Raw genomic sequence first — 23865 nt, forward strand, 5'->3', positions numbered from 1 at the left:
GAAATTCTGGGAATTGTTTCTGTTAGCTGGAAACACCGCCACTCTTACACACTGTTATTATTTTTTTTTTCCTTCAAGAAATATCTCCCTATTTTCAATGCAACTTTGCATGGTTGTAGGAATGTACCACTGTTACATACAACATTTTTCATTCACTTTGGTCTGTTGTACTATGTGGTCTATTTTTTGTCACATTAAGTTTGTAAAGTGTGTGCTTGAAAGTGTGCAAGGCTCTGTCCGCTAAAGATTAATATATGTAATAACATACCTGCAATAGGTTTTAGTCTAAAAAAATGAAATCATGTATTTATTTCACAATTAAACAGGCATAAGAATTATACAGGGTGGTACATATTGTATCTAGCAATTTAAGTTGATGACCCTGTATGAATGTAGGTGTGCATGCAGAAGGATCTTGCATGCTTAGGCAGCTGCAAGGTTCGTAATCAGTCTGCCAAGGAAAGTTGGCTGGTTCAGACATGAATCGTGGCAGTGGAGGTGTTCATCCGAAGAGGTCCGGTTCAGGAGATGCACCATATTTGCTGGCATCCTGGGGCTTCTCCTCCAACTTGTAGACTTCTGATTCTGTACACTGCCATTGTCTCACCCACCTCATTAAGCTGTGCCCTTATGCCATGCGTTGATTGCAATATGGAACCCCTTCGGATGAATGCCTCCACTGCCATGATTCATATCTGAGCAGGCCGACATTCAGTGGCAGACTGATTGCAAGCCTGTAGCAGTAGCATCTTCTTGTAATCAAGGGGTCCTGGGTTCAATACCCAGTGGAGGCACATAATGGTTCGTATACCACTTTAACCTGTAGGTCCAGTCCCGATTAGCAATACTGTGCATAAAGTGGACTTAAAACACCAACTCCATCAATCAATAATTGTAACCCTTTCCAGATGGGACTTAAGAATATTGAGTTTTCTCCAGGAAACTTTATTTTTTTGTTTTCCAAAAAATATGGTGTTAAGTGTGTTATTATTTAACAATTGTTTTAAAAAATCTAAAACACTTCCACTTTATACAGATATATAATATGTTATAAATTATCTCACATTCATGATTTTTTTCTGTAACAATTTTTTGAAAGTAAAAAAAATATATATGTAACATTAATAAAAGTTAGTGAAAACATATTTTGAACAGGCAATACAAATTTAATTCATGAAAATAACAAAAACTTTATATTAGGATCAACTAACTGTGAAATCTGAAGCGAAATCGTTGTAAAAAATTTCCACAATGGGGATATAAATTGTTAAATGCTATTCTCAAGGGTATAAACAAAACCACAACTTAATTCGACATGAGTACAAGTAATCTAATCAACTACAGGGTGTCCGAGAAGTCCCTGTACCCCTAGGTTTGATTATCACAGAGAACAATGTCAGTGTAATTTTAGTTGTGGTATTGGTAACACTGCTTGGTCACAGACAGCACTGTCGGATATCCCTGTGTTCAAGGTCACGTGGAGCATTTCAGTTGTGAAGCCATGGTTGATGTGAGTGGTTGCAGTTACACAGTTGAGGAATGGTTAGTGGCATGTGTGTGCACGAACAAAAACACACACAGGGCAAACAATGACACAGGTAATGACTGCGTTTAGAGATCGCTTTGGCAAGGACCCACCACATAAAACAACCCTGCTTGAATGAGAGAAACGTGCATTTGCTTCAGGATGTGTCAAAGACAGACATAGAAGATGTAAGAAGATGCATGAGGAAACATTTGCTGCCGTCCCTCGGTCAATTGTGATGTCTCCAACTAAATCCATTCGCAAAAGAGCAGCTGAACTGAATATACCACATTCAACAATGCATGACCATATTAAAAAAGATTTGCATATGAAAGCAATTAGACCGAAGTTTGTGAATGAATTGTCTGACAACGACATGGAGCTGCGTGTTGCAGCCTGCCGTGCTTTGTTGACACAATTTCCAAATGCTGTGTCTCGCTCACGAGTGTTATTTTCAGATGAATGTGCAATATATCGCAGTTCACACAGGAGGAATGTGGTCTTCTGCTCTAAGGAAAATCTTCATTATGTGCAAGAGTTGGAACGAAACCCACCTCATGTTATGATATGCGCCGGGATGACATCACAATACTTATTCGGACCATATTTTTTTGACGAATATGTGAATGAACATTCTTATTTAAACATGTTGCAAACGTGGTTAATACCTCAGCTGCAAGAGAAGGGAATCATGGATCGTGTGTGGGTACAGCAGGACGGGGCTCCAGCCCATTTTGCTCTTCAGGTGTGTGATTTCCTTAATGAACAATTTGCAGGCCCCTTGATTGGCGTGGTTCTCCAACATCTCCATCCCCATTGATATGGCCCCCACGGTACAAGGCACATGAAGAATTGCACGAAAGTGTGGAGGAAGCCTTTTAAAAGATAACTCCTCAGATGCTCCGCAACATAAAAAGGAGGACATGGAGACGCATACATCTGTGTGTACAGCATGATGGAGAACATACAGATCCACTAGATAAATAGTTCATATATGTAAGTACTGAACTATACTGTACTAAATACGAGGAGGAGTGAAATAAAAACCTAAAAAGTGTCATAAAATGTTTAATATTTATGCTATTGTGATGAGATTTGGTGGTGCTGTTGCTCGTTTTCTACTTTATCTCCAATAGGTGGTAGAAGTGTGTTAGTGACCAATCGTCGTTGTAGGAGCAGTTTCAAGATGGCCGCCCCACTAACAACATGCACCAAGGAAGAACAGCGTTCTGTTATCAGATTTTTTATGAGTGAGGGTATTAAACCTACGGATATTCATCATAGAATGAAGATGCAGTATGGTGAAGCTTGTGCGTCACAGCAACAGGTATACGAGTGGAGTAGGAAATTCAGAAGTGGTGTGACATCTGTTGCAGATGCTCCTCGCCCAGCCCAAGCACATCGAGTTGTGATGCCGGAGAATATAGTGGCTGTTGAGGTTATTCTACAGGATAATCGCCGAGTGACTGTACCACGTCATCTGACAGACGAGCTGAAAATGCGACATGTTAGTGCGTGTGAGGAACTTTTGCGGCACTCCAAACATGAGGGTAATGACTTTTTTAAAAGACTTGTAACTGGAGATGAAACATGGGTCCATTATTACATTCCTCAAACAAAGAAAACAAGCATGGAATGCCATTCATCTTCCCCTAACCCACAAAGTTTTGTTCACAAGCATCTGCCGGTAAGGTCATGCTGACTCCTTTCTGGGACCAAAACGGCATTATTCTGGAGCACTACACGCCTAGGGGACACACAGTAACTATAGTACATGTCAAATCTCCTGCATATGGCCTTGAACGGCTGAACAGCACCAGCAAATCACAGACGTGCAGCGTTGCCGTGCTCTCCGTGACAAGGCGTTTCGCTCAACCACGCTGTCTCTTTTCCGTGTGAGATTTTGATATGGCACTGCTGCAGTACGCTGCTATTGGCTATCGCCATATTCAGGAGATTTGACGTGCACTCTAATGCTTCATATTGTGATCTCATGAAGAACCATCTGAAACCTGCAATAAGGTCAAAGCAACGTGGACTGCTGTCATCAGGTGTTATTTTGCAGCATGACAATGCTAAGCCACATACTGCCCGAATGACTGTTGCGACAATAAACGACTTGCATTTGAGTGCCTACCCCATCCTCCTTACTTGCCAGATTTGGCGCCAAGTGATTACCACTTGATTGGACCACTTAAAGAGGCCCTAGGAGGACAGAAGTTCCGTTCTGATGACGAGGTCTAAGAGACGGTGCATACGTGATTACGCAACCAACCAAAATACTTTTTTCTCCAGGGCATTCAAGCACTTTGTAAACGATGGGAAACTTTCATTCAACGTGGAGGTGATTATGTAGAAAAATTATAACCATTTGTTTCCCTTCCACTATATACATATATTTTTACAGCACTTTTAAGGTTTTCATTTGACTCAGCCTCGTAAATAAATAAATTAAAATTACACTGACATTGCTCTCTGTGATACTCAAACCTAGGGGTACGGAGACTTCTTGGACACACTGTAGAGACTGAAATTTGAAAGAGGTTACAACACACGTGCACAAGACACGAGGTGTGATTATAGTCCATCGTTCATTCACAATGGAATTTTATAGTGATCCATCGTATTGGAAAATAATATTATGACAGGCTATACCTGTCTCTCGTCCAGATAGGGTTAAGCATGATAGATTCTCCTGCATGCCTACACCTGTGTTCAGACAGGAATGCCAATTGAAATTGGTACATACAATATGTCACCCTCCACATCTATATTAAAATAATAAAAAAATAGCAGAAAAGCTACAAGCCAGTTCTACAAATTGTAGATTGGTCAAATAATTGGTAATTTTGCTGAAAAACCCTTGCTGATATATTGACCAATATCAGAAAAGTACTAATTAACCTAACACCTCTAGACTTCTCACATATCGTAAAGGATCATCGTTAATGCGCCCCTCTGTCCAAACAAAAGTACTCAGCACAGGTTTTTGTTCAATGTCTAAAATGGTAGAATTAACCTGGCTGAAAAATCTTATATTCTCTGTAGCATGAAAGCAGCGGCGTATACTCTGGGTCATCTAGGTAATCGCAGATGACCCGGCTGTATTTTTTTTTTTTTTAAATATATATATATATATATATATACATTTCTTCGCAATATTCTTCCAAACCAATTTCGATGCATACATTTCCTTGCTTCCAGCGCGCGAATACTTCCAATCGTTTGCCGCCGAATGTCCGGGAACCTTTCTCCAGCCGGTGGAATGACTTCAGGGAATCTCGCTCTGACGTCATTCCTCCCGCTTTCCTTACAACCCTTGGCGAGGAGGGAGGAGAAAGGAAAGAGGGGGAGGAAACACTGCTTCCGTGCCCAGGGTAAGCTCCTTCTTGTGAGAGTCCACCGGTCGCACTCTCAACCTTCAGAGCCTTTCCCGTTCCCTCCTCTGAACTAGGGAAAACATACCCGGTAGAGTGCGAAGAACAGGAAAACTGAATAACATGGGCAAACCAATTCTACGCTAATTTTCACTTTACATTTGCTTCTGTCTTGCTGATTTCTGTTACTTGAACATAAATTTATCAAAAGGAAAAAAGCTTAAATATTGAAGATGAAGCAAACTGAATTAAAATTCAAAGCTTAAGCAATTAAAGCACCTATTTGCTGACTCCCCCCATCCTTGTATTTACAAAAATAGTGATTGTTTCTCCTCTCTAATCTTCAAAAGCAGCGAGAATACTTCTTTCACGGAACTGAATATTTTTTAAAGGGAAAGATATCAAAAATAAATTTTATATATATATATATTAGTTAATTTAAGTTGCTATATTCCGCCTGTTTAGATTAATAGTGATGAAGATGAACGAATTAAACATAAAACTAAAAAAACACATCAGGCACGTAACCAGATGGAGGACTCGGGGGGCTGAAACCCCCCTCCCCGAAATCGTACAAATATCTAATTTAAAAAGTGTATAGTGGTAATTAATTTTACTTCATTAGCAGGATTAAACACTTTGCATAATACGTTGTAATAATCTGAGATTCATCTTCAGGACTTCTAACCCCACTGTTTCAACTTTATGTGGCGGCTGCTAATAAGGGATGATCCCCATCCCGAAATAAAATTCTGGCTCTGACCTGCAATGATTCGAACTTTTAAAAACCTGTCATTTCGAGCTCGGAAAGGGATTTTTTTTATCATTCATAGGGAATTTCATTCTGAGCCAGGAACACAACAACAGAAGTTTGGCGCGTGAAACTGAATGCGTGTAGTCTTTGGCTTCGTGCTGTGCTTCGTGTTTATTATTTATTTAGGTGTTAGTGTTTGTCAGGATAGTGCTGTGTTAAAGGGTAATGGATGTGATACAAGATTTGCTGGTGAAACCTTTTGGAACAAGATCTTTTCAGGAGAAGTTGCAAATTGTTAATACAGGTAGGCCAGTGTCATCGCTTGAACTTATTTCTACACAGAAAGACAAAAATCGGGAATATGTGAGGCATTTTCGCAAGCAAATTATGACAAAACACCATGGTTGACAGGAAGTATAAGTGTTAATAACCTTTGCATTTTTGTTGGCCGTGCTTATTTTTCGGGGCTGAAAACAATGTATGGACGCGTGGCTGATACTGTAATCTTTGCAACACTTGTGCCAAACATGAAAAATCCAAAAGTCACATAACTTCCTTTGTTAAGCTGCAATCTTTCGCACAGACACGTATTGACGTGAACTGGACAAACAGCATGCTTTGGATGTGGTACGGCACAAGTACATCGGGTCCTGGAGTAAGTTGAATTTTGCACTTAAATTAATATTGCGGGTTTTTATTTCACTAGTGCACGTCTTTCATTTTATATTTCACACGCTGTTTTTTTATAGCTTTATAATACTGTCTTGTTTTATTATTTGAAATTCTACACGTATAGTAAACTGCAATAACGAGAATTAATTGATTGTGATCCTAGCAATAAGACAAACATTCCGACACAATATTCCTAAATCCAATATGGAGCTTGACATAAATTGCACGGAAACTTTTGGAGTTTGAGGATCAAAAGGTCGGAGATTACCCACTCGTTAGAACCAGCATACGCCACTGCATGAAAGTATACTTTGGTAAAACTCTGCTAACTTGCCAATGTACAGTACATATTGCATAATCAATATCTCCTAAAAGCATTACAAAGAATCTAATTTCGAGAGTGATTAAAATTTTCACTAATAACGTGTTGTTGACATATCTCTTTGAAATAAAAGTTAATTATTTTAGTTAGCAATGCTAAGTAATTAGTAACACAGGTACAATTAGTAAATTACTGTGAATTTTTATAAATAAAATTAAAATGCTGAAAAGAAAGTTATTTTTTTCTATATTTCTCAGTGTACAATTAAGATAATTATTTTTTTTAAATTTCTTTCTGCAATTCAAATTATGGAAACGAAAGAGTTTTTTTTTAAAAAAAAAATTCCTGGTAAGCATTCATATATGCTTCTATAACATAGTACTGATTCAGAAAAATAATTGTCCCATATATTTTTTTTAAACATCTGGGAACCCTAGTCACATGCCAAATATTTATTAAAACAGTTGCTTGTCACACTGCACCAAGGCATAGTGTAGCTTTTGTCTTTTCATCAGCCAAAATAAATTTATATTTGAAATTTTTCTTTTGCACAATAGTTCAAATACAGAGCATGCAATCATTACTCTTATACTTTATATTCTTCAATATTTATTACTGTTGGCTGCTAGAACAAAAATGGAAAGTGACAACATTTATCAGCTAGTCATAGGTTGAGAATGCAACACAATCTACAAGAAAAATTGAAACAAAATTAATTTCAAATTCCTTAGCTTTTTTAAAAACATTGTTTGCTTAAATTTCTTCATAATTAATTTTAACAACACATTGCTTTTAAAATGTTAGTACACATTTTTATGATTTAAAACTAAAGATATAATGTAAACAAAATAAGTTAATTACCATATAACTAATATTCATTACTAATCATGCAATTATTATTATTATTATTATTAATATTATTAAAAAAATAGAACAGTTAAAAGAAGAGAATATTGTTATAAAAAAGAAATTAAATGAGTCACAATTGCAATTAGACGAATTAGAGCAATATGGGAGAAGAAACACATTGGAAATATGTGGTGTTCCTGTTAATCAGAATGAAAATTTGTTTGAAGTTGTAAAAAATGTAGGGCGAGTGTTAGACATTGAAGTAGATAATCAAATGATAGACACCTGTCATAGATTAAAGAAGCCTCCTCAACAAAAATCTGCAGCCATCATTGTTAAGTTTGTTAGGCGAGTAGATAAGGATAAATTTATGGAAAGAAGAAAAGTAAAAAGAAATCTAAAATGTCTTCATTTTGGTTACACTAACAATGATATGGTATACATTAACCAAAGTCTCACCCCCCTTAGAAGGAAATTATATAGTGAAGTCAGGGCAATTAAACGGGAAAGAAATTATGCCTACGTATGGGTTGATAATTCTGGAAATATAAGATTGAGAAAGAGAGAGGGTGACAAGGATGTATATGTAGTAAGAACAACTGATGACTTAGATAACTTGAAACAATAAATGGCTTCGGAAAAATGTAATGAACTATCGGTCTACTACCAGAATGTTAGAGGGTTAAATACAAAATTACACAAACTATACTGTAGTATATCCCTCGAAAATTATGATGTAATCATACTAACAGAAACTTGGTTAAATGTAGGTGTATATGATGGCAAGTTCATAGATAACCGGTACAATGTTTATCGTCAAGATCGGGTCCATAAGGGAGGGGGAGGTGTCTTGGTTGCTGTAGCAAACAAATATTCTGTTGAGGAATTTAAAATCACTATAGAATATGTAGAAATAGTATGTATCAAATTTATATTTGAATATACAAGTTACTTTTTTTTATCAGTATATTTTCCACCAAAATCACCAATTAAGAAATATCAGGATTTTTTTGAATCTGTTGAGGAGATTGCTAACCGGCATAGTTTTAAAGTAATTATTGTTGGTGATTTTAATATTACCACAATAATAGATGATCAATATAATTTATTGGAAGGTGGACCTATTAGTACCTCTCTTGCTAATTTTTTATCAATGGGAAATCTTAAATCTGTCAATCATGTAAAAAATAAAAATGGGAAAACCCTTGATTTATTATTGACAAATATAAGTGACAGCATGACTCTTATTAGAAATTTACACCCGTTGCTTGAGGAAGACCACCACCACCCGTCACTACATATTCAGGTCGTTTTAAACAAAAAGGTTACTAGTGTTAAATCAAATCCAGTTACTGTATACAATTATGCAAGGGCAGACTTCTACAATATGTACAAACACTTGGAAAATGAAAAATGGGACAATTTAGCTACTTACAAGAATCCCAATGAAGCCTTAGACTATCTTTACAAGGTAATTAATGGTGTGATAGACATATATGTGCCAAAAATATCAATATGTAAAAAACGTTCTTATCCATGTTGGTTTACATCTAATATAATAAGAAACTTAAAAGAAAAAGAAACATACAGAAGAAAGATGAAATATTCAGACTATTATCAAACTAAATTTGTTGAATTACGTAGAAAACTAAAAAGAATGATAAATATAGCATATAAAACATATGTATCAGAAATAGAGAACAATTTAATAAGCAACATTAAACCATTTTGGAATTTTATAAGAAACAAGAAAAAAACAAATAGGAAACTAGCTTATATGATGTATAAGGGTAATAGATTGGAAACGAACGTATTAATTACTAATGGTTTTGCTGAATATTTCAAACAGTGTATGCTTCAAATCCTTCAACATATAACATCATTGAATCCTCTGACATGATAGTATCTCAGTCGTTGGTGGTAGATTCTATCACCAACGCAGAATGCAATGAAGCCATAAAAAAACTGAAATCTACCAAATCTAGTGGTCCCGACCAATTGCCAACATACATATTCAAAGGTTGTGCCGAATTATTATGCACCCCTTTGTGTTATATTTACAATATTATTTTAAAAACTCAAATTTTTCCTGATCTTTGGAAAATCAGTAAAATTTGTCCTGTTTTAAAAAAGGGAGACCCATGCGAAATTACAAATTACCGACCCATTTCACTAATCTCAGCTCCTTCAAAAATATTTGAATATATATTATATGACAGGATATACAACCATATTAAACCTTATATATCAATAGATCAACATGGTTTTTGTCCTGGAAAGTCTACTTCAACTAATTTGGTCAATTTCACACAGAGTATATCCGATTCCCTCGATGATAGGAATTCTGTTGATGCAATATATATGGACTTCGCCAAAGCCTTTGATACTCTTGATCACGATGTATTGTTAAGTAAATTGTCTAAGTTTGGTCTCTCTCATAACTTTCTTACGTTAACATCCTCTTACCTATCCAATCGAATGCAATTTGTGACATACAATCAAGCTAAGTCATACACTTACAAAGTCTGTTCCGGTGTACCACAAGGCTCCAATCTTGGACCATTATTCTTTCTATTATACATCAATGATCTACCCACAATTTTTAAATACTCAAAATGCTTACTTTTTGCTGATGACTTAAAATTGTATAAAGTAATGAAACATCCAAGCGATGCACATAAGTTGCAAAAAGACTTGGAAAATGCACAAAGATGGAGCATCGAAAATAAATTAAATTTTAATGTCACAAAATGTTTTGCAATAACTTTTTCCAGGCAAATCAAACCCAGTATTTATCAATATACAATGAATAATCGTGCATTACAAAGAGTAAATCACATAAATGACTTAGGAGTTACATTAAATAATAAATTATCTTTTGGAACACACATTGATCAGATTTGTAATGATGCTTACAGAACGTTAGGGTTTCTAATTAGAAGTTCACAAGACATGCATAATGAAAGAGCTCTGACAAGCCTGTTTAATTGCCTTGTTCGAACCAAATTAGAATATGCAAGTGTAGTCTGGTCACCTTACACTCAATGTAATAGCAAAAAGATAGAAATAGTTCAGAAGAAATTTGTTCGTTACTTATATTACAAAAAACACAAAAGATCATCTTTTCAGGATCAGGTATCATATAAACAACTACTCAGAGAATTCAATGTTACACCTCTGTACGAAAGGAGAGTAGTATCACATCAATTATTTTTATATAAGTTAGTCAACGGGCTGGTTGACAGTCCAAGTCTCCTCCAAACATTAAAATTTAATGCTAAGAAGGACATGTTGCGGTTCAGGCAGCCTTTTTATTACAGTAAATCCAACTCAACAGAACACCAGAATTCCCCCATTCTAAGACTATGTATTAAACATAATGAAATAGTCAGAAACGGTGGAGACTTGGATTTCGCTATGCCATTCATGCAATTCCTGTTCGTCCTTCGAAGAATATCATGAATAAATAATAAATAATTATAGATGTTTTCTGTGTATATGGGTATGTTTGTAAATACAATTATGCCTGTATGTGTGTATATTTGTTTATATATGAGTATTTACATGTGTATAGTTATAAATGCCTCAGTCTGTATATAGATATGTACCTTGTTCTACCTCAGTGAATATCATTTTTGAATTTATGTTCTCTAGAATGCTTGTGGTGGTGTTCTTTATGAAACGATTATTGTAGTTTTGCTCTCCTTTTTCTTCTATTGTTTTTGTATTGTTGGAATTATAATTTTTTAATAATTTAATAATTTTTTATTTGTTTAAAATATATATATATATGTAAGCCTATTGTAATTGGAGCGAAAGCTCTGTTATAGGTGAAATAAATAAATAAATAAATTATGCTACTCACCCCAAGCCTCATTACAGCAGAACACACTGATCGATGCCAGGCATTTTCTATTCGAAGAAGTTCTTGTCTTGTTTCAACAGACATGTAGCGAGATTCGTGACCTGATGTCTGGATAAGGAAACAGTGTTGCCGCTCATCTACATTTTCAGAATCTTTTATTACTCGAAACATTGTCTGATAAACTTTGAATACCAGCCCACATTTCAGCCAGTCTCTAATATTAAGCTGTTAGAGAGAGAGAGAGTTAAAAGTTAGACTGCAAAATTTCATATTGCACATTACTAGAGCCCGGATTTCCATGCACAAACAAACAGCAAAATATGCATGCAAATATGCACGAAAAATATCAAAAATATGCACTAAGATATGCATGAACAATTATTTTTTTTCCAAACATCTTACCTTGATGGATTCTGTTGCAATGAACTATGAACGTCTTCCTTAGGTTTTCTTCTGTAAACCCTCTGCGTTTATCAGTGAGAAACGTTTTGTAGATCGAGAAGTTCCTTTCTACATCAGCAGAAGTCACTGGTGCATATGAAAACACCAAACTTCCTCCTGTGTTAGGTCCTCTTCCAAGTCCACATTTTCATCATTCAGTACATTTGGAATGTCACAGATCGTTCTGTACCCGGGATTTTTGTCTAATACTTGGCGAAGTTTTTCTGACGCTATTTTGGCGACACCGTGAGTTTCACTGGACAAAGTTTGCGATACTTCGCCCAACAAGGAGAGTGAATGCTGCAAAGGATTATTACGGGATTCTAACTGTGTAATAATTGCAGGTATACTCAAGAAGTGGTTGTGTATGTACTTAATTTCGTTCTGAATGCCACTTCTAGAGAAACATTTCTGTGACACACAAATAGCAGCTGCAACTTCTTGTTTTAGTGAGTCTATGACTGCCTTCACTTCATTGAAATTTTCTGCATAATACGACACAGCTTCTAGCCACGAGCCCCATCGTGTTAATACCGGTTGCGGAGGTAACGGAACATTTTTCGCCAGTTCGCGAAAGAGACGTACTCGCGAAGGAGCTTTCACAAATACTTTCTTTACATTTGATACAAGTGCGTCTACTTCCGGGTATTGGTATCTGATTATTTCTTCTACACGATGAAGACCGTGTGAAAGACAAGTCAGATGGACTACTTTAGGATACAACACTTTCAAACCAGATGCTGCTTTGACAATGTACGGGGCCGCGTCAGTAACAAACCGTAGTACATTGTCATACTGGATGTGATCTGGCCACAACAAAGTTAACGAATCGTTAAAGAATTTGGCAATTTTGGAATGATTTACTTTCTCAAACACCTCGATATTCAGTAAGTAGGGTTTACCACTCGCCTTAATTGCACCAACAACAGCATTGCAAACACAACGTCCCGCCGCGTCAATAGTCTCATCGATAGACACCCATATTTTCTCGTGCTTCAACCCTTCCCGAATTTCTCCCATGACCTCATTAAAACAAACAGGCACATAGTTTTTACGTAGCGTTGATTCATCTGACACCTTCTTTCCCGTGTACTTTTCAAGGAAACCTCGTAGATGGGCATTGCTCAGTTTCCACAAAGGAATATTAGCACTCACAAACGCAGAACACAGATCTACATAGAATGTATCACTTACTGTGCATTCAGATGTTGAATTAGTGGACGCGGTAGTAAGCAGTTGTTGTTTACTGCGCGATCTTCTTTGAAGGGCTTCCTTGTGTCTTGCTGTATTGACATGTTGAGTAACTTGAAATTTCTTCTCTGCTGAAACTTTTTTTTTCGCACACCACACAGAACAAAACTGACCATCTTCTGTAAATACACTACTTCCAAATTCTTGTACGTATTTACGCAACAATACAGCCGTACTTGATTTTTCAGGTGGAATGTTTAACAGAACACAACGTTCTTGAACTCCTTTGATACTGACAGCAGAAATCCTTTCCACATAGTTGCCAAGTCGCGAGAATGGCTTCGCGCTAGTTGACAGTTGTAAAAGCATCAGAAGGCACTAGATCGCTGTTGTTTAAAAAGCGCTACATAAAATGCTGAAAAAAAACTTTAAAAATTATAGTGTATATTGTATATTAAAATGGTATGTTCAACATTCGGTTATCGCCGTGAAGTCGAAAGTGAATTTACCAACTATTGTGGGCAACAAACTCAACGCTATTTTCTCTTGATAGACTATGAAATATGCTAGTATGTAGCAATAAAATTCGAAATATGCCTTATCCTGCAAAGTTGAAGAAATATGCATGCAAAACAAAATTCACTCAAAATATGCACTTATATGCGCTATCATATGCATCTCAAAAGACTCTTTACAAGTTCGTCGGAAAGAAAAAAATATTTTCCATAAGTTTTTGCATGCTACATGAAACATGCATTTTGCATAGAAATCCAGGCTCTACACATTACATATAAATCAGTACATTTCAAATTTTACTGTATTACAAATGGTCAATTAACTACATAACATTATAGCATTTCTTTGTTACTCGAATAGTCTGTACAATTAGTGACCATATCATATATTTGATTATGGCAAATAATTGAAGTGCTTAAAATACACAACATGCTGCAGAACAGATTGGAAAAAGTAACACTATATCAAAGAAAGATACTGTATATTGGGTAGAATTCAGATCTATTTATGTTATTATGGAAATTTCTTGTTCTTTAGTTTTAATTCATTATTGGAAACTAGAGTTGCAAAAAAGGCGGATTTTTCCTATAAAAACTTTTCTTGAAAAAAAAACAAAAAAACAGAAATTTTGGCTTTTTGACTTTTTACCAAATACAGCTAACCTATTTCACTTGAAGTTACTGTTATGAGTTTACAGGTTTGTAGTGACATATTTTACAACTAGCTAAAAATGTTTACATGATGTAGCAGCCAAGAGACAGACATTAGTCAATCCCAGTGGGAACATATTGCATAGTGGTTCAGATTCAATTTTAACCCTAGCTTACCGAGGGAGGGTGGGGGATGCTTGCAAGCCTACCACCTCTTATCTTTCAGATTTTTCAACTGTTTGAAAATAAATTACATTGTTCCCTAGCATTACTCTATTACTTTTGTTCATAAAAACATAAATGTAATGTAATTAGGAGACAAAATCCACTTGGTGGGCATATCAGGTGCCATCTTTGAATGCCTCTCATTCGAGACACTCATGCCAGTGACAGTGTACAATTTGTTGATAAAGATGGTAATTATTGTAATTATTATATTTAATAAACAACTGCACCTCTACAAACAAAGAAAGCATTAAAAAAATTACTATGATATTTGAGAGTTTTAGTGAATGATTAAATATTTGTCAGATACTCATCCAATAATTGGTTATTATTTGTAGTTATTATAATTAATAAATAACTGCACATATATAATCAGCAAAGGAAGCAGTGATTCAATAATAAAATGGTTTCTTGGTAGGGAATATAAAAAACACCCCCAATATTGGAAATTCTAGGAATTCAATAATGTATAAGTAATAAATTACAGTAAGTACAACAGAGTTATAAAAAAATATGGGCAATGCAGTATGTACATATGCACAGACTCTCTCATTCATTATTATTTTGGCTTTCATCACTTTGGTCAGTCTTTCTTTTAGTGCACTTATAACAATCGTTTCTTACATGAATTTGTAGTCAGGTCGCTATTTGTGTATAAAGTACAGCAGCCAAGTGTGCCTGTTCATGTAAGATAATGAAGTGTGCCTGTTGAGGGGTTAATCATGTGTGAAAATATTCACGTGTGGTTCATATGTGAATATTATGCAAGACATTTTCTGGCCTGTGCGTGCATTTGTTATGCAGGACATTCATTGTACGAGGCATTCATTATGTGAGGCACTACAAGAGATCATACTTACTGGTGGAGTATCAAAAAGAAGAACGTCTGTTCCTTTGAGTGTGAGAAATCGAGGCTTCCAACTCTGCCAGGGTTGATTGTTATTCAGGATCCCTTCGTTCACCCACCCCATGTAAACTATGTGCTCAGTTGCTGGAAAATTACGATTATAAAGCTTCATCTGAAATGAAAACAAAGTTGCACTTTAATATTTTATTTGAAACAAATAAATACAGGACAAAATGTTAAGGTTGATATAATCCTAACATCTTCTTTGTATAAAAATGACAAAGGTGTCATGTGGTTAGCATGACAAACTTGCAGTTTCCGTGACCAGATTATGCTTCTCATTCGTAACTCCATAATTTCCTCATGATGATGGATAGTCACTGGTCCCATACACAGGCCGAAATCTCAGGAGAAAAAAGTTGTTACGCTTTCCCCCAGGAGACTGAAATCAGCATGTATCTCACAGCCCGAACCGAAAGCTTCATGCCTTAGACTTCACAGGCATGGTGTGGGACTCTTCTCAAATATACATTCTTTTAAGATATCCAATGGATGTCTCATGGATATTCACGCTGGGAATTATGGATGTATATATATATACACACACACAAACATAAATTGAGCATTAAATCGTCACCTATACTTACATCTAGATAAATTAAATCGAACAGCAAAGAAAAAAGAAAAAAATAATGATGATAGGGCAGTTCTACTTTGTTACATTATTGCTGTTATTCCTGTCACTTACGGTGTCAATGTACTCTTGCACTGTGTAAAAACAATGTTCCTTTAGGAATCTTTTTAGATGTAACTTGTATACTGGCAATGACTTTATATTTTTGAATGCATTTGGTAGCATGTTAAATAAGCGTATACCATTATATGTTACCCCTTTTTGGTAGAATGTGGTATTGTGTAATTCCATATGTAAGTCATTCTTTCCCCTGGTGTTGTAGGTGTGGTAGTCCTTATTTGCTCTGTGTGTATTTTGACAAATTTTCATGCTTGTTAGGATTTCATATAGGTATATGCATGGAACTGGCAATATCTGTAATTCTTGAAATAATGGTTTGCATGGTGCATCTGTTGGAGCATTTGCCAGAATTCTAACAGCACTCTTTTGTAGTCTGAATAATGTAATGCTTACGTTATTAACAGAAGCACAAATAAATGCATCACCACAAACTGGTGTTTGATACGCATCCGCATGGAAAAAAATTGTAACAGACTTCATGTTGGTGAGAGAAAGAATACAAGAAACCTCATACTTCGGAGTTTGGTTCCACATGGCTACAGAGAGTAATGCTTTGACTCCTCATAGAAACTGTGCAGTTACACACATGCTGACTCTATGCAAGCACATTTTCAGTTATTCTATACATAGAAAAACTGTAAGGAAATATGTTAATAAACTTTCAAGTTATTAAGTTTTGCTTTATTACACTTTTAAATTGATTTCTCTAATTATGTAGCTTACAGGCATGTATCTAGAAATATATTTCGGGAATACGTAAAGAGATAGTATTAGAATATAGATATAACATTATATATTTATTATGTAGCTTGTGTGTACTTAAGATCGCCAAATTTTGTACAAAAAACAAGTAAATTAATGTCAAATACATAAAGAATTGAATAATTATTGAATAATAAAAAAAGTAACGAATTGATGAAAAGTAAAGTTCCTGATTAATATTTTATGCATATCATCATAAGTAGTAGTGTGCATAAATCTTCTTTGGTACTGTCCTTCAAAGCAGTGTGATCTATATTATAATAATAATAATAAATAAATAAATATAACAATAACCCTTGCCTTCCAAGTTCATACAAAATAAATAACCATCGAATATAGTACAATTGAGTACTGAAAAGTACCTTTTAATTATTTTATTTTAGTACTTGGTAAGTCTTTCGAGGGAGGTCCGGAACCCCCATTCCCTTAAAAATGTCCTTGGTAGCTTCCCATAGAACAATACAAACTGACTCAGTACTGATTATAATTTGAATTAATCTAGCGTGCCATGGTATATTAGAATTGTTTACAAAAGTCCAATTGTTCGATCTCCGTATTGGAGTGGTTAGAACAGTGTGCTATGATACCAGGAGACCCGGGTTTTGAATTCTGACCTGGGTACAGGTATTCTTTATACTCTCCATGCATTTCATCACCCATTCCCATCCTTGTGATCACTGTGCCAATTAAGCTTTCCGCTTTGGTGGGTGGGAGGATGCCTACTTCGCAGGCTACTTGTGATTTCATTTCGGGAGGTAGGTTTTTATGGGTATGCAAATTTGTATATAATATCAACACAATGCGAAAGCTGGGGATGCGGCGCAGGAATTGATGTGGCCGTAAGCTTGAACGCTTACGAGATTAAAATCTCCTTGCTTGTAAATGTATTAATTTAACTATATTTTGGCAAAGCAAGTGCTTTTTCTGAGGGTAGAGACATGGCACGGCGGCTCTCCCCTTAGAGCCCCACTGCTTAGTACATATATTTACATTCTAAAAAAACATAAACTCATACACAAAAAGGATCAAACTAGTAACACCGAAAACTTGAACAAATTTCTATTTGCCTAGATTAAATTAATGTCCATCCAACCTAACTACAAATTTCTTGTGAACACTTTAATGCATGTAAAATATAAGCACTATGAAATGAAAAGAGTCTGCTGTTGTCTAGGCTCTGTCGCTGTTTCCTTGTAATCAAGTGTCCCGGGTTTGATTCACGGTGGTTTGGATCCCACTTGAAACTGTAGGCCCAGTGCCAATTAGCCTTACTGTGCATAAAGTGGACTTAAAACACCAACTCAATCAATCTAGGCTCTGTGAGTTGCTCAGTTGCAAAATGATGTCCTTTTACATCCATACAGCTGCATACTTTTTGGTAAGAAATCATTGATGACTACAATTAATGGACAACAATGCTCTTTCAATTGTTTGTTTCACAGTCAAGAATGTTATACAGCTATGGTCACAATTCCATTTTCTTTGAGGGGGTTAAAAACATCCCTGGAAGGGATAGAAATAATTTTATTTTGCCAGGTATGATTTGTGTGTGTGTGTGTGTGTGCGTGTGTTAATAAAGCAAATAAATTAACAAGTCCAATTTGCTACTTTCCCAGCTAAGAGTATGAGCACTCTTACATACCCAGAGCTTGCTCGGTTTAAGTAATAGTCTTAATATCGCATAATTAACAATTTATTGACATCAATAGCTTTACTAGAAACTAGTTAACAACACACATGTTTAAAAGACACTTCCACGAAGATACTTAGCTTACACAAACCTTACAGAGGTAAATCTTTTAATTAAATTCCAGCTCTGCTATTTCCAACAGGTTACAAGCCATAAAATAGTCACAATATTATCACAAAAGGACTTGCAATAACACAAACTTAAACTTACATTCATGACATCTTTCCTTTGTTTTATAACTCCACCCCAAGGAAGAAAATCTCTAACTTTTCCCATCGTTACCAACTCGCTTAATTTTGCAGAGTTGCCAACCTAACACAGAAAATTATCATATGACCATACAGGCACTCCTATACGAGTGATAACACTAGATATCTACTTTAACCATACATGCCGTGTTATACGATGAAGGAATAACATTTGATTAAATGAACATAAACAGAACTAATAAGTCTTTTGCTACGACAGAACTTGGGTCATTGCAAATTGTTAATTGAAGTTAAAAATGAATACCATCAAAAAGAAGTTCATATTTTAAATATAAATCATACCTGAAGATTGGTAAGGCCAACAATATTGTCTGTAATATACTTGAGCCACTGTGACAATATAGCTGCATCATCACAGTGAATAATTCCAGTACTGGCACCATTCAATCCACGAACCTCAAATGCATTAGGCCGCAACTTATCAGTGCCAAAAATATATCTTGTAACATAGGCCATCATAAGAGGGACTGGAAAAGAACACAGAAAAATAACATTATCAATTATTAAGAAAAACAATCAACAAAACATATATGCATTCTATAATACTGATTCTACAATACTTGTTATATTTTAAAGTTAACCAGGCATCAAATGAGAGTTTTCGAGAATGAGGAAAATTCCCATCAGCATTGTTACTACAGAGAACTTACACCTTATGCCTATGCTAATGCTGAGTTGATATAACTTTGTAGGGCTTGCCCGATGGCATAGTGGTAGTGTCGTCACCTTGTAATCAAGTGATCCTGGGTTCAATACACAGTGGAGGAACATAGTGGTTCAGATCCCACTTTAAACTGTATGTCCAGTCCCAATTAGCCTTACCGTGCATAAAGTGGACTTAAAAGCACCAGCTCAAAAATTATACCTATACCAATGCTGAAACTTGTCCCAATTCCCAGCAATACCAATACTTGAAAATTGTAACAATTTAAAAATTTTCAGAATATTTACAAATGCTATTATGTAAGTATTCAATGAGGACTATAAGATTTCAATTTACTAGAGTATTGCTTTAAAGTCTACTTATGAGATAACGAGAATATTAAAATCAGGGTTGTTAAAGGTTCAGGAATTTTTAATACATTCAATTCTGGTCCAGGATATAAAATCAGCAAGCGTAAGTGGAATCTGGACCGTAAAGAACATTCTTATCTATAAAACATTTCAGTTTGGTTCACGAACATTTTTTCTGGATAAACTGAAATATGGTCCAGGAACCTTTTTCTCCAGATCAATTGAAATACGGTCGAGGAACCTTTTTTTCCGGATCAGTTTAAATAGAGTCCAAGTTCCATATTGAAATGCAAAACAATATGCAACTTGGACTGAATATAAATTGTGCAAGAAAACAAGGTTCTGATCCTGTTGTGAAACCCAATAGAACCCATTAGAATTTATGGCTATGATTAAAATAGCTGACATTTAATTCCCAAGTCTGTTTTCATACCCAGTACGGGTGAAAAACAGATATAAATTGCAAATTTTGCATAATGTTAAGGATATTTAGACTCTGCAATAGTGTTGTACAGCAATTTTAAGGCTCAAAAGATACCCAAATTGTGGTTACCATAAATTTAATTCAAAATGATACTTTCTGATACTACTGCTATCCTCTAAGCCCTTATTTATGTACGTACAAGCTAAGCAGGACTGTCACTAGAAAGCTGGATGTAAACTGCTCACATGTGTCTTAACGAACAATCAAATCCAGGGGCTTTTTCTTACAAGGCAGTAATTTTAAAAATCACTTTTACACGTCTCACATTAATTGGTTGTTGGTTGATTTGGTGTTTCAAGTCCACTTTATGCACAGTAAGGCTAATTGGGACTGGACCTACAGTTTAAAATCCGAACCACTTGTGCCTCAGTCTCACATTAAATCTTTGCACGAGACGAAAGAGTTGATAAGCTCTTCTTGGTAAAGAGAGATATTAATAATAATAATAATAAAAGTAAGTTCGTTTAATTTAAACATTGCTCTAAAAATGTATTGTAGAACAAGTTAATGACCAATTCATGCATTGTAAAATGGAAAACAATTTGTGATTTTTTTTAAAAAAATAAATAGAAACTAACAATGGAACAGTGAAACTTCGGGAAAGAGATTTGCATGAAAAAACAGCAGTGATGGATTTAAATATTCCAGTGCTTTCTTGTAGTTATTACTGGTAATAATAATAATACTAATATAATGAGTATTTATCTCTCTCAAAAGAGAGTGAGTTTCCTTGAAAACTTACACATTGCTTGTTTGCACCTGAAACTAGCTTCGTACATCTCTACCAAACCAATGTATAACTTGACAAGTTTAAAAACAAGACGCTGCAAATAGCTGATGTGCATCTCGCACCACATTTCCCCACTCCATTCTCCGCAGCGGCGTTGGTTCGCAGTGTTGCAACCTGGAGTGAGCGGAATAGTCTGAGGATTTTCAACGAAATTTGTATTTGCTTTTTCCTGGGCTGTTTTCTACCTGTCGGAGTACATAAATTCAGCTCACCTTTCGCCAACAACTGACTCTTTTCCTTCTTTTAAAACTTGGCCTCCCTAATGGCACAGTGGTAGTGTCATCGCCTTGTGATCAAGGAGTCCCGGGTTCGATTCCCGGTGGAGGCACATAGTGGTTTGGATCCCACTATAAGTGTAGGTCCAGTCCCGATTAGCCTTACTGTGCATGAAGTGGACTTAAAACAACAAATCAATCCAATCCAATTCTTTTAAAACTTGAGAAACATAAATTCCATAATTTATTACTTGTTGATGAGGGGGATGACAATTCTCATCATGTTCAATATATTGAGGAGAAAGTAGAAATAAATTAGGTTCATCTTCATAGGCCAGATTGATTCATGTTGCTATCATGATTACTGACACTCTGCCCAGGTTTATTACTTAACTCATCACATGGTTCAGCAAACAATGTTCACATCTGCTGTTCCTCATTCGTGCCGAATATCAGATTTCAAAGTTCATTTAGCTTGAAATATTAGCAGTAATAAGTGAATGTAAACAATAACAAATAATTATTGAAAAATTAAAACAGAAAATAGTGAAACAAGAAGAATTCAGTGGCCACATAAATAAAATATTTTGTAGAAAATGGTCACATGGTTTGTATACGGGTGAGCGTGGCACTCACAAAACATGGACTGTCATGAAAATGATGTGCTGACAGACAGCAGTGCCACCACTTACAACTGACATCCTCTAGCCACAGACATTACAAATGACAGATACACAAGACCACAAAGTGATACCATCATCTTGGTGTGAAAAACTTACATTTATATACCATGGTAAGCATCGAACTTGCATATGTGAAGGGTTAATCAGCTCATGAACTAATGGTGATGACATAGAGTTGGCAATATGTATACAAATTGTATAACCTTGAAATTTTGATTAAGACTTTTTGGAAAGTAAATATTTCGTACAGTGCTCATCCAAAAAGGTGAAACAAGTATATTTTGAAGTGGGATTCAATATGCACACTCATCCAGGCTTTATACATCTTCTAAGAACAGATCTTATCAGCGTGTGTTTACTGTGTCTTAGTATAAAAGTGACCAGCCACATGCGTGTGTTGAGAAAGTTCTTGAATGTGAATGGAACAGCAACAAAGGAATAAAAACACTTTCAATATAAGAGTATTATTATAGTTTGTTGCATATATCAGTGGTTATATGAGCCTTCATGAAATTTTTTTTTTTAAAAAAAAGATGTCATACAATGAATGCACACAAAATGTTTCATTGAAAATAAAAAATAATAATACATTTTACTGACAATCTCATCATCATTTATTTCATGATGATGAGCAATGTATGCGCTTGAAATGTTGGATGCTAGCATCGACATAACCTGACTGGTAACATTAAAACACTTTTCGAATTTGGTTAATGGGTTTAGTACGCATATCATACATCACTGTTACTGTAAAAGCATACTCTTAACCATTATGTCCTTTATCGAGATAACAACATTACAAAGTTTGTCGGAGCAAAACAGTAAATATACACTCGCATCATGTAAATCTATTACTACAGCCTGATTTACCTGTTATCACATCAATCCATTTTCGTTGAGGACATGTGGGTGAAAATGAGCCTGAATTTGGACGACTGTTGCATGGGGACCTCCATCCATCTTCTGCTCTCAATTGTGCTGTTGCCCCTTCATTGTCTAAGTGCCTTTCTTCCCTTTGCACTGCAAAACAAGAAAAATCTGATGGGATTCACAATTACAAATGTATGGGAGGAGATGAAATGAAGGCAAGGAAGCTAGGCTTTGATGTATGCTAATTTAGAACATCTGAACATCCATGTTTATTGAAATTTGTCATTCTTATTGTATTTGAAGACTGGGTTTTTCCATCAATTTTTGTTGTTCTAATAATAATATTTACATACCAGTGACATAAATAAAGCACATGTAAATCTTCTTCATATATTTATTTTAATACAATTAATGATTATTGATTGTGGATAATTTGTTTGCAAGAAAACTTTCAGCAGAAAGTGAGTAAAAGTAAGTTACCTGTTACTGAGTTACATTTTTAAATGAGTTACTGTAACTGTTACTTTTTTTTACCAAGGAACTGTAACTCATTTCAGGCCCCTAGCTAGAATTAATCTCCAAGGGGGCTCACATGTTATTAGGGAGGGCTTTGTAAACCAAGTATTAAATAAAGGTAAATTATGTGTGTGTGTGTGTGGGGAGGGGGGGTCATTAAGTTAACATAAAATATAACATTTAGAAGTATCATACAAATACTACAGTTTTTTCTGTATCTTCTAAAATACCTCTTGAAGTGTTAATTGACTGCTACTGACATCCTTTACTACACACTCCATACTACTTTTGATCATACAAGAAAAATGCACAATATTCAATCATTGTGTCTACCACACATTCCACACCCCCGCCGAAGCAATAAAATTACCCTTCCTTCCCAAAACTTGGGAGCTGTTGACCTTTGACACACATGTGGAAGGAATGTGCATTATGACGTCAAAGTCACAGATTTCTGTTAAAGGGAGAGGCCACAACGGGGGCAGCGAAGGTACAGATAAAGAAGCTTCCTATTATAGAACTTTGTAAAGTCTAGAGAATCTTCTAAGTACTTGCAACTCTTAGACTTCTGCTCATAATTGATT

The 23865-nt window shown here is 35.5% G+C and overlaps 1 protein-coding gene across 4 annotated transcripts in view; it reads right to left on the minus strand.

The window, feature by feature from the left end:
• The window catches only part of Syn2 (Syntrophin-like 2), a 623560-nt gene that overhangs the window by 30022 nt on the left and 569673 nt on the right, over window positions 1-23865 (minus strand). For all 4 annotated transcript variants that reach the window (XM_083109950.1, XM_083109951.1, XM_083109953.1 and 1 more), the window contains 4 exons: window positions 22766-22915; window positions 18992-19176; window positions 15248-15406; window positions 11365-11589 (listed from right to left, as the gene is read on the minus strand). In XM_083109950.1, the coding sequence (XP_082966076.1) occupies window positions 11365-11589; window positions 15248-15406; window positions 18992-19176; window positions 22766-22915 (719 nt within the window). The remainder of the gene's footprint in view (window positions 1-11364; window positions 11590-15247; window positions 15407-18991; window positions 19177-22765; window positions 22916-23865) is intronic.

Source organism: Lepisma saccharinum, chromosome 23 (assembly GCF_977018435.1).
Source record: "Lepisma saccharinum chromosome 23, izLepSacc3.1, whole genome shotgun sequence".
Taxonomy (NCBI): domain Eukaryota; kingdom Metazoa; phylum Arthropoda; class Insecta; order Zygentoma; family Lepismatidae; genus Lepisma; species Lepisma saccharinum.